Source organism: Cherax quadricarinatus, chromosome 7, assembly GCF_038502225.1.
Source record: "Cherax quadricarinatus isolate ZL_2023a chromosome 7, ASM3850222v1, whole genome shotgun sequence".
NCBI lineage: Eukaryota > Metazoa > Arthropoda > Malacostraca > Decapoda > Parastacidae > Cherax > Cherax quadricarinatus.
Genome location: NC_091298.1, coordinates 2,370,036 through 2,383,042, shown reverse-complemented (window position 1 = coordinate 2,383,042; position 13,007 = coordinate 2,370,036). Strand labels below are relative to the sequence as shown.

The 13,007-nt window shown below is 39.2% G+C and overlaps 1 protein-coding gene across 2 annotated transcripts in view; it reads right to left on the bottom strand.

The window, feature by feature from the left end:
- Positions 1-13,007, bottom strand: part of LOC128686799 (uncharacterized) — an 84,657-nt gene that overhangs the window by 46,621 nt on the left and 25,029 nt on the right. For both annotated transcript variants that reach the window (XM_053773894.2, XM_053773895.2), the window contains exons 3-6: positions 12,696-12,792; positions 5,544-5,632; positions 2,676-2,744; positions 1,162-1,300 (exon numbers count right to left, since the gene is read on the bottom strand). In XM_053773894.2, coding sequence (XP_053629869.1) covers positions 1,162-1,300; positions 2,676-2,744; positions 5,544-5,632; positions 12,696-12,792 — 394 coding nt within the window. The remainder of the gene's footprint in view (positions 1-1,161; positions 1,301-2,675; positions 2,745-5,543; positions 5,633-12,695; positions 12,793-13,007) is intronic.

The following is a 13,007-nucleotide window of genomic DNA, read 5'->3' as shown; positions in this document are numbered from 1 at the left end:
CCAGTGCCAGAGCCAGACTGATGGCATCCCGGATGGGTGGACACGTCTGATACACACAATTTCGCCCAAAAACAGTGTTCTAAATCCGAATTGTACGATATGTGGACCGTATGAAAGCCGGAATTCCACTGTATAGTCTTAAGAATTTTGCCAGTGACTGACAGGAGTAACACTGGTCTGTAACTGCTGATTTCCATCTATTTTTTTGTGAACAAGAACTACATTTACCTCCTTCCACAAGACCATTTATGCTGTGCTAGCACTACTGATAGATGCAAGTTAGAGGTGATGCTAGCTGGTCTGCACATCTCAGCAATCATGGGCTCATCTTATCTGGACCCACAGCTTTTTCTTTGTCCAGGGATTTATGGAGGAAATATACTGCATCCTGCCTTATTGTAACCTCAGTCACTGACAGATCTTGCAGTTAGCTAAGGTTCCCTAACTGGATCAAGGACTTACAGTTTGGCAGCAGTGTTCATCAAAAAAGTAGTAGAGACAGTCCCTCTCAACCATCTACTCCTCTCCCCTCCCCTCCCTCTTATTTTTTTTTAAGCTATTAGGAAAAAACTTACAAATTTTCTTCCCTTTATTTCCTCATCCTACATTCTTTATCAATTAACAAAATTCGTGAACATTAAAATGGTATAAAATACCGATAGGTTGAAAGGTAAGACACATATGCAACAGTTACCTAACTGTTGCATATGTGTCTTACCTTCCAACCTGTCGGTATTTTATACCATTTTAATGTTCACTCTGTCAGACACTGCAACACAAGGGTATCTTGATACAGACCTGAAATCAACTTGGATAACTTCTACTAGTGAGAATGGCTGAATTTGAGAGGGACCTGACCTCCCAACGACTACATTCTTACCTCTACTAGTGGCCTACATCTCACCTCCTGGCAGTATATAAGGCTCCATCCTGTCACTTCAACTCCATATTGTTTCAGACTATGGAACAATACTCTTCTCCAGACTGAGGGACTGATCACCTCAAAACTTCAAGGGTGATGGATTGATTACATCGTCTTCAAGTCTCTTCTGCTTCTATCAACTGTACTCGACTGAAGAAGCCTACTGTGTAGGCGAAACGTTTCGAAATAAAGATACCTAACTATTGCATGTGTGTCTTACCTTCCAACAAAATTCTTACCTAATACATTTAATTCAGTTGAATCTATCATATTTTCTAAAGAGCCTTCAAGAAATATTCCACGTGGCTCATTGAGATGTCTTCGGACCAGCTGCCTTCTGAGGTTTGGATCCTTTGGTGTTAATAATTGCTGCCGACACTGCAATGAAATGTTGAACAAAACACTTTAATGACCAAATGACCTTTAACAATATATTTAAGTATTTATATACTGAACTATCAGTGTGTCAGCGCTTGTGAATTTCTTGAATGAGCAGTAGCTCAAGAATAAAATCCCAAATTATCATCTACATATACTTTTTTTTATTATTAAACTACCTACACATCCTATACTTTCATTATTCTCAAACTACCTATGCATCCAGCATATTAAGTTACATATACAATACAATTTTGTATTATCAAATTACCTTTACATACCACACAATGTTAATGAATTACTTATACATACAACACACTTTCATTATTAAAGGTCTTCCTATAAAATAAGTAACCAGTGAATGGCACCATTTCATAACAGTGAAGTCAAATTTTAGTACTGTACTCAAGTACTGTGCTAAGACAGATTTTGTGGATGTTAAAGGGTGACAAAGAGAGCACCAAATAACTGTTGGACTATGAAAACTTATTAGAGCCTGGGACATAACCAGGAAGTCCAGTCATACACTATTTTTCCATTTTGTACTCCCCCCCCCCCACACACACACACCAAAAGCTGGAGCTCCCCTTGCTACCCCCACAAACTCAAATACATAATCCCTTTCACTCGCTCATTCTTAACACAAACATCACACACAAAAAAGTGTGCACCTTAGTCAACTTCTTGATCCCTACTGGTGAATGTACTGATTTGTGGTCAGTGTCAAGGCAAATTCCTAAGGAATGCAACATATTAACTTGTTGGTTTTATCCCATTCACTATTACTAAGGTTAGTCGCACCTTTTAACACAATGGATATTTCTTGAGTCAGTGTATTAGTACCAGAGACAAGATACAAAGCATCTAAGGCTGAAGTGTGAAAACCACACTGAAGGCTCTCCAATTCTAGTTGACCAAATTAGCAATTAAATAGTTATTGCAAATAATGAAGCTATTACTAAAATGTACTTACTGATTTAAACTATATCAAAGTGTGGTTCAGTACAGTCTCTCCTCACTTATCGACCGAGTTCTATTCCTAAGAGTAGGTCAGTAAACGAACTGGTCATTAAGCGAGGAGCATACTATACTGGTAGCAGGTTTGTGTCAACCATCTTCAGATATTGTTTTAATGTCACCTTTGCACCATTTATAACATTTTTAGTATATTTTTAAATGTTTATAGTGTACTGTATATTGTAATAAACAAAATAGAGGAAATCAGCTCTAATATGCATTACTTAAGTATGCATACTGGTCAGAGAGCTGGTCGTAAGTCTGAGCAGTCATTAAATGAGCATGTCGTTAAGTGAGGGGAGATTACATGTTATTTTCCCTCTTCTTCTGGAGCCAACAATTTTTGACCTTTGCTTACCTTCTTGTGGGTTTTGCCATTTTCGTGAGTGTTAAATGGATCATAAGATGTCAAGTCCTTGGTGCAAACCTGTAAGGAAAACAAACTAGTGTGTAGTGTGCCTGCCTTATGTTTAACAGGAGGAGGATGGAGTCTCCACCACTCCTTACACTCAATGACTCACATGGGGTTAACAATTTTTTTTTTTTTTAATAACACACTGGCCATTTCCCACCAAGACAGGGCAATGCAAATAAGAAGAAACACTTTCATCATCATTCACTCCAACACTGTCTTGCCAGAGGCATACCTACACTACAGTTAAAAAACTGCAACATATCAACACCCCTCCCTCAGAGTGCAGGCACTGTACTTCTCACCTCCATGACTCTAAGTCCGGCTTGCCGGTTTCCCTAAATCCCTTCAGAAATGTTACTTTGCACATACTACTTCAACAGCACGTCAAGTCATAAAAACCATTTGTCTCCACTTGCTCCTATTTAACACTCATGCATGCTTGCTGGAAGTCCAAGCACACAAACCTTCTTTATCCCCTCTCTCCAACCTTTCCTAGGCTGACTCCTACCATGCCTTCTTTCCACTACAGATTTACGTGCTCTCCAAGTCATTCTATTTCATTGCATCATCTCTAAATATCTGAACCACCTCAACAACCCCTCCTCAGCCCTCTGGATAATACTTTCAGTAACCCCACTTCTCCTAATTTCCAAACTATAAATGGGGTTGTAAGAGAAGTGAATGCGAGGGTCTTGGCATAGGGGGGCAGTGTGGCAGATGTTGCAGATGTATAGAATAAGAGGTAGGTTACTGCTGAAAGCAGTGAAGAGTTTTTACGAGGATAGTGAGGCTCAGGTTAGAGCATGTAGGAGAGAGATTATTTCCCAGTAATAGGAGGCCTTAGACAGGGATGTGTGATGTCATCATGGTTGTTCAGTATATTTATAGATAGGGTTGTAAGAGAAGTGAATGCTCAGGTGTTTGCAAGAGGTGTGGAATTAAAAGTAAAGGAAATTAACACAGTGGGAGTTGTCAAAGTTGATTTTTGCTGATGATACTGCTTCTGGGAGATTCTGCAGAGAAGTTGCAGGGGTTGGTGGATGAGTATGGTAGGGTATGTAAAAGAAGGAAATTGAAAGTGAACATAGGAAAGAGTAGGTGATGAGAATAACAAAAAATTTAGGTAATGAAAGATTAGATATCAGTTTGGAGGGAGGGAATATGGAGGAAGTGAATGTATTCAGATATTTGGGAGTGGACTTGTCAGCAGATGGGTCCGTGAAAGATGAGGTGAATCATAGAATTGATAAGGAGGAAAAAGGTGAGTGTTGCACTGAGGAGTCTGCAGAAACAAAGAACATTATCCATGGAAGCAAAGAGTATAATGTATAAGAATGGAAAGGCCATTGAGTAAATGATGAATTTTTGTCCTCTGGGCCCCCTGTCTTGGAATGAGACATGTTCAGTTAAAAAAAAAAATTACTAATAGCATATATTATCATTTTTATAATGGACAATTTATCATACTAATTAGGCATTTCAATTATATCTCAAAATGCTAACAATACATTTAATCTTAAATCTGAACTACATACAGTACAGTACAATGTTGAAGAATTGAAACTTCTGAAAAGAAGAAACAGTGGATGGTATTGCTGAGTGGACGTTAAAATGCTTTGCCCATGAAGAAACAGCTAATCAGAATGAATCATGGTAACAGGAAATTCACATGTAAACAAATACAGCAGAAGAATTGATCAGTATACAGTACTTGCATCTCAGTCCAGGATCCTCATCAGATCAAGATCAAAATATACAGATCAACTAGTCTCTTGTCTTTGATTACGTGTGGGTTTCCTGCTACCGCTGACAAATGTTCACATAAATCATGTGTGAAGGCTTACTCAGCCCTGTAACAACTTCAGACAGTATTACCAAGGCTGGCTCCTCCTCAGAATAATTAATGAATAGAAAAAGAAATAATAATTCACAAAGATAAACGCTTTATTATTTATTAATGCAAAGATAAAACATTGAAACATGAAGGTGTATCCTACTTGAAAGAAAAATGAAATGAAAAATTGCCATCTGAATTCAACACTAATATGTACAAGTAAACTGGGGTGTCTGGTTGATGTTGACACCATCCTGTAGAAATTGTAGCCGTTAATGATGGGGGGGAGGGGGTTCCACAGGTGTTGAGTGACAACCCAATGACTAGTTCTTCACAGAGTGTATAGCCTTGAATAGCCAGTCCAGATGACAGGAACGCAGGTTCTTTACCACTACAAAGATGAGGGGTAGTGTCCTGTACAATTAATCAGGTAGGTAAATCATAAAGTGACGTCTCAAGACCGGTTTCAGCCCGTCTCCTTCAACACTTCTCGTTGGTTGGCAGGTGACCCGAGCTGTCATTCCAATCTGGAAAGAGAGACAGGTTACCAACTGCTTAAGAAATCACTCTCCATGATAAGTGTAAGATACTTAAAAAAAGGTGATGATTATCTAAAAGTCTCATGTGGAGCTTAAAACTGAAAGGACTAAGTTTATTATTGGTCAAAAGTGAAGCTTTCAACCAATATCCACTAGAATAGGAGCAGAGGCTTTTACTTACAGTTGTGCTGGGAGCTGTGAGTCGAGTGATTACTGTTTGGCCGGAGCCCCACACGTCACCTTTCGGGGTGGGGAGAAAGGGAAGGGGATAGCGGGAGCTACACTGACCCTACCTTAACAAGCAGCCGGCAATCAAACTATCGTTACCATATACTTGCTCGCTACTCCTATCTGTTGAACTTTTCCCTCACATCATGCTTGTATGCATGCATGAGCATGTGTGATATAATGTACTTGAAAAAGTTAATTAAAACTTACCTTACAATGGATACTAAGGCGAGTCCCATTCTGATTATCTTGGTAGTTGACTACATACTTATTGCCAGGGATGGTGTTATACAGCACATCTGGAGATAGCATCACAAAATTACTAGTAATTATGTTACACATTTTAATTTTGATATTAATCACACAAATGAAAATAACTATGTATTTGAAAAAATACACAAGTATTTAAATTTGTTTTTGCTATCTAATTTTTATATTCAGAACTGTTGTTGGATTATCCTAGTACTGTACAGCAATCTGTAAAAAATTAAATATGGCTTCATCTCCAGTGCAACTGAGGAAACCTGTCTCAGCCCCACATGGCAGTATTCATTACAATTGCAAAGAAAAAATGTTTGCCTCTATCTTGCTCATCCTTTAACCTATTTATTAACCCTTAAACTGTCCAAACGTAGATCTAAGTTCGCAAGCATAGCGCTCCAAACATAGATATACGTTCGATTTTACATTATGTAAAAAAAACGTAGATCTACATTTGGAGTGCTACGCGTGCAAACGTAGATCTATGTTTGGACAGTTTAAGGATATAATAATTACCATAATTACTGTATACTCCCAGAATTATAAATGAAAGAATTAAGGAAGAAAATGCCGCAGTGAGGAGGCGGTTAGAGGCAGTGGAGATGTCCTGTCTATGGGCAATGTGTGGTGTAAATATTATGCAGAAAATTCGGAGTGTGGAAATTAGGAGAAGGTGTGAAGTTAATAAAAGTATTAGTCAGAGGGCTGAAAAGGGGTTGTTGAGGTGGTTTGGTCATTTAGAGAGAATGGATCAAAGTAGAATGACATAGAAAGCGTATAAATCTGCAGGGAAAGGAAGGCAGGGTAGGGGTCGTCCTCGAAAAGGTTGGAGGGAAGGGGTAAAGACTTCCAGCAAGTATGCATGAGCGTGTTAGATAGGAGTGAATGGAGACGAATGGTATTTGGTACCCGACGAGCTGTTGGAGTGTGAGCAGGGTAATATTTAGTGAAGGGATTCAGGGAAACCAGTTATTTTAAATAGCCAGACTTGAGTCCTGGAAATGGGAAGTACAATGCCTGCACTTTAAAGGAGGGGTTTGGGATATTGGCAGTTTGGAGGGATATGTTGTTTATCTTTATACGTATATACTTCTAAACTGTTGTATTCTGAGCACCTCTGCAAAAACAGTGATTATGTGTGAGTGAGGTGAAAGTGTTAAATGATGATAAAAGTATTTTCTTTTTGGGGATTTTCTTTCTTTTTGGGTCACCCTGCCTAGGTGGGAGACAGCTGACTTGATAAAAAAAAAAATTCAATATTTATTACTGAAACTATTATAATTAAAGTTAAATTACTGTCTACTATAAATAAAAAAAAAGATGCGCAACTTAAACAAACTATGATCAATTTCTTTAGTATTAACCCTTTCAGGGTCCACAGGCCCTCTCAGAGACTTGTTCTCAGGGTCCCCCAAATTTAAAAAAAAAAAATAATTTTTTCTTATGAAAAGATAGAGAATCTTTTCCTGATCATAATGACACCAAAAGTATGAAATTTGATGGAAAACTTACAGAATTATGCTCTTGTGAAGTTAGCGGTCTCAACGATGTTTACGCATCGGCGACTTTGCCCACTTTGAGCCCTATTTTCGGTCAATTTCAATTTACTAGTAGACAAAAGACATTACTATTTCGCTAGAACTCCATTTTTTCTGTCGAATGAGAACAAGAAACCATCCATTTACTGATTTCAACTATCCAATACAGTGGTCAGAATTTAACAATTTTGCCAATTTCACACAAATTTCAAAAGATGCCAATTTCCAAATTGGGTCCAGAATAAACAAGAAAGACATTTCTGGCACTAAAATGACATTTCCTCTGCTCATTAGTCATATCTCCATGCCATTTCCTCTGCTCATTAGTCATATCTCCATGCCCCTCTTACATTCTTTTGCTTTCCATTTTGAATTTTTATTCTCACAAAAAATAGAAGATTTACTGTTATGCAGACTACTGCATTAGTGTAGAAATGGGATAAATAATATCGGAGCACTTGTGAAAGAATATTAGACTCACCAGTTGATGTGTATTAGACGCTTAGCATGATTTGTTTACTTTTGAACTTTGGTAAAAATCGAACATTTCTGCTACTTTGAGCTCAATTTCAAGGTACTTTTCTTTGTAAAACCAGTCAAAATCATCTCAATTTCTGTAATATGTCTTCCATTCTATAAAAAGAGACCAGGAAAACTATAATACAACAATAAATACCATACAAAAATACAGTGCAAAGTCGCTGTTTTAATCCAAAAACATGGTCAATGTTTTTTTTTCTCATTACGCACTGTGTGCTGCAGGGTTTTTTTTTGTACTGCGCACACTGACCACATAGACCCATTCTTTCATATGTAGGCCTACCAGCTTTCTCTCACTAGATTTGAAGGCGCTAGAATTTATGAGTACTAGTACATCAAGGACCCTGGCGCGTAAGCCGTAGTAGTACGGCCGAAACCCTCAAAGGGTTAAGTAACCTTTAAGCCATTAAATTAAGTCTGCCCATACTGCCTAGGCATGATAGTGGCTCTCTTTGCACTGCAACTCACTATTGTAATTTCATAATCTCAATGTAATCTTGCAAACAAATAAATTTTGTTTGTTTGTTCGTTAGTAACAATATAATGAGCCAGGAGCTCGTAAAGATTTCTACCTAAATGGCAACTGAAAAATTACTCTTAACCCTTCCACTGTCCAAGCCCCTAAAATTAATATTGCTCTCAGTCTTCACTTTAAAAAAAAATTCTTCTGAAATGGTAAACAATCTTTTTTCCGAAAATGACACCAAAAGTATGAAATTTGATAGAAAATTTATAGAATTACAAAGGTGCAAAGTTAGATTGTAAAATGAAGTTTTTGTGAAATCATTCTTGGGTGGACCCACCTTGATAATATAATAATAATATATCTTGATTTCTACAAGTACATGTACAGTGGTCCCTCAATAATCGTCCGGCCTGAAAGTCGTCCATTTCGGAAATAGTCCTGTTTTTTCGTCAAAATATTGGCTCGGAAATGGTCCGGTAACTCGCTAATAGTCCTTCGTCCCGGACGCGTACGCACGGTCTGAGCAGCCTCGAACCGCCTCGGCCTTTCCTTCCCAGCCAGTGTGCCATTGTTTACCAGTGAGCGACGGTCCCCTCACGTGCTCCAGTGAAATATTTCATTTATTTTAGTGCTTGCAAGTTATTTAAGTGCTAAATAAGCTACCATGGCTCCAAAGAAAGCTCCTAGTGTCAAGCCTTTGGAAAAGAAGGTGAGAAATACGATTGAATTTAAGAAAAACATCATTGAACAATATGATAGTGGCGTACATGTGGGCGAACTGGCCAGGATGTATAACAAATCCCGTACAACCATATCTTCCATCATAGCCAAGAAAAAGGAAATCAAGGACGCTGTTGTTGCAAAGGGGGTAAATATGCTGACAAAAATGAGATCACCAGTACTCGAAGATGTTGAGAAGTTATTATTGGTGTGGATAAATGAAAAACAATTAGTAGGAGACAGTCTTATGACGTCGCTTATTTGTGAAAAGGCTAGGCAGTTGCATGACGATTTGGTAAAGAAATTGCCTGCAACTAGTGATGATGTGAGTGAATTTAAGGCTAGCAAAGGCTGGTTTGAGAGATTTAAGAAGCGTACTGGCATACACAGTGTGGTAAGGCATGGTGAGGCTGCCAGTTCGGACCACAAGGCAGCTGAAAAATATGTGCATGAATTCCAGGAGTACATAAACAGTGAAGGACTGAAACCTGAACAAGTGTTCAATTGTGACGAAACAGGCCTCTTTTGGAAGAAAATGCCAAAGAGGACCTTCATTACACAAGAGGAAAAGGCAATGCCAGGACACAAGCCTATGAAAGACAGGCTGACGCTAATGTTCTGTGCTAATGCTAGTGGGGATTTCAAAGTGAAGCCGTTACTAGTGAACCATTCTGAAAATCCCAGAGTGTTCAGGAAAAACAATGTTATGAAGAGTAAATTGTGTGTGTTTTGGAAATCTAATAGTAAGGCATGGGTCACGAGGGAAATTTTTGTAGAGTAGTTCAACGAAGTGTTTGGCCCTAGTGTGAAGAATTACCTCCTGGAAAAGAAATTGGATTTCAAGTGCCTCCTAGTAATGGACAATGCACCTGCTCATCCTCCAAACTTGGATGACCTAATTCTGAAGGAGTTTGGGTTCATCACAGTAAAGTTCTTGCCCCCGAATACCACTCCTCTCCTCCAACCCATGGACCAGCAGGTCACTGCAAACTTTAAAAAACTCTACACCAAAGCAATGTTTGAAAGGTGCTTGAATGTGACCTCAGACACTCACTTGACCCTACGAGATTTTTGGAAAGAACATTTCAGTATTCTCCATTGTGTAAGCCTTATAGGTAAGGCTTGGGAGGGAGTGACTACCAGGACTTTGAACTCTGCTTGGAGAAAATTGTGGCCAGATTGTGTCCACAAGAGGGATTTTGAAGGGTTTGGGGCTGACCCTGATGAGCCTATGTCAGTTGTTAAATCCATTGTGGCACTGGGGACTTCCATGGGGTTGGATGTGAGTTTGGAGGATGTGGAAGAGTTGGTGGAGGACCACAACAAAGAGCTAACCACTGAGGAGCTGCAAGAGCTTCAGCAGGAACAGCAACAGATGGCAGCTCTGAATCTTGCTGCAGAGGAGGAGGAAGAGAGATGGAGGAAGGTGCCTTCTTCAGAAATTAAGGAGATTTTTGAAATGTGGGGTAGGATGGAAAGATTTATGGAGAAACATCACCCAGAGAAGGATGTTGCAAGCCATATCGGCAACTTGTACAGTGACAGAGTCTTGGCCCATTTTAGGGATGTTTTAAAGAGACGCCAGAAACAGAGCTCTCTGGACAGTTTTTTTGCGAGACAGGACTCCAGTGACTCTCAAGGTGGTCCTAGTGGCATTAAGAAACAGAGAAGAGAAGTTACCCCAGAAAAGCAATTGGTACCCAAGGTGTTGATGGAAGGGGATTCCCCTTCCAAACAGTAATTCATCCAATCAGTCTCCTTCTCCAGTCTTCCATACACAAAGAAGAATCGCCAATAAAGGTAAGTGTTATTCTGTTAATGTTTAATTCATCATGTGCCACTGTATTGTTTATGTACTACATCTATATTTCACGTAAAAAAAATTTTTGTTTTAATACTTCTGGGTGTCAGGAACGGATTAATTGAATTTACATTATTTCTCATGGGTAAAATTGATTCGTAAATCGTCCATTTCGATAATAGTCCCACTTCCAGGAACGGATTACGGACGATTATTGAGGGACCACTGTACAAGGTATACAGGACTAGCTAATATCAATGACATACTACTACAGAGGAACCCCGAGTTTCAGGTGCCCTGAGTATAGGCCACGTCAAGTTTCGACCGCTTTTTTCGGCCAAATTTTGTCCCAGGTTTCGACCATTGCCCCAAGTTTCGGCCAGTGTATCAGACCTGCCCGTGCTTGTGCGCCTCCCCGTGCAGGGGTTGTGAACCAGTCTAGCGTTGTTTATCCTTGAGTGAACATTACCCTGCGTGCTCATCCTGCCAGCCAGCTGGCCAGTCAGCCATCCAGCCAGCCATCCAGCCAGCCAGCCAGCCAGCCAGCCAGCCAGCCAGGCAGCCAGGCAGCCAGCCAGCCAGGCAGCCAGCCAGCCAGCCAGCTAGCCAGGCAGCCATCCAGCCAGCCAGGCAGCCATCCAGCCAAGCAACCAGCCACCCAGTTAACCAGCCAGCCAGGCATCCAGCCAGCCAGGCATCCAGCTAGCCAGCCATCCATCCAGCCAGGCAACCAGCCAGCCATCCATCCAGCCAGGCAACCAGCCAGCCAGCCAGCCAGGCAACCAGCCAGTCATGCATCCAGCCAACCAGGCAACCAGCCAGCCAGCCAGCTGAAAAATTTGTGCATGAATTTAAGGGGTACATAGAGACTGAAAAATTCAAACCCCAACAAGTGTTTGTGACAAAGCAGGCCTGTTTGGGAAGAAAATGCCAAAGAGGACCTACATTACTCAGGAGGAAAAGGCCCTGCCAGGACACAAGCCTATGAAAGACAGGCTAACACTCTTGTTCTGTGTTGGCATCTTCCAGATACCAGCAAGTCTCTTCAATAAAGGTTAGTAAATGTTATTTTAAATTTTTATTTAACCCTTAAACTGTCCAAACAGATCTATGTTCCCATGCGTAGTGCTCCAAAAGTAGACCTACGTTTTTTTACATATTTTTAAATATAACAACAAAAAAAAGTAGATCAAAGTTTTTTTACATGTTTTCAAATGTAAAAAAAAAAAAGATTTGCATTTTTTACATACTTTCAAATGTTGAAAAAATGTAGATCTACTTTTGGAGAGTTTAAGAGTTAAATTTTAATTTATCTATTGTATACTAGTACATGTAGTATATGTATTTATCTGTGTTGTGTGTATGTAAAATTATAGTTATTCTTAAAAAAACGTGTTTGTGAATATTTTTGTGGGTGTGGAATGGATTAATTTTATTTACATTTTTTCTTGTGGGAAATACTGCTTCGCCTTTCAGCCGTTTCAAGTTTAGGCCTAGCTCCTGGAATGGATTACGGCCGAAACTCAGGGTTTCACTGTACATAGAAAGCCACTTGTTATGCAGATCATTTCAGGCAAATTAGCTCAATTTTATCTCAAGATGCGACCCACACCAGTCAACTAACAAAGGTATCCATTTTATACTGATGGGTGAATATGGACAGCAGGTGTCTTATGGAAGCATGTCCTAATGTTATCCAGCTGTACCGGGGATTCAAACTCCGGACCTCAGTGTGTGAGGCGAGTGCACTAGCGATCAAGCTATAGGACACTTATACAGTGAATAAAATCTCGCATAAAAAATTACTTATAGTTTAGCTTTAAGATCTCATAAATGATTAAATCAAAAGCTAACTATCTCCACCAAACAAAATATTAATACATTTTTAGAATAAAAAACAATTTTCTGGAAAATAATATGCTTCAGTTTACACTGTATCTAGAGAAGAGTTTTCTTAAGAAATTTACTGGTTTCAAACTGTCCTGTTCATTATCATTATTTATTATTTTTATTATTAACTGTAGACATTTTCTTACCAAGTGCCGCTTGTAGGGTCCGGCAATTGTCAAAAGCATAGTCAACAATCCAAAAATCTTTAGAACGAGCTTCCTCCATAATGTCCTCAGCATCTGCCTGAAAAACAAAATATGTTGAGTATATATGTAAAACATGGGGATTTATTTAAACACTTTGTAGATTCCACATTTCTTCACTAATGTTTACAAAAAAATAAGAGCTTACTGCATATGCATCAGGGGATCACATATAATACAAACAATTTGGTGGAAAAGCTTAGAAAAACTAATTCAATCACAATCCATATATAATACAAAAAAGGGACAAACTAA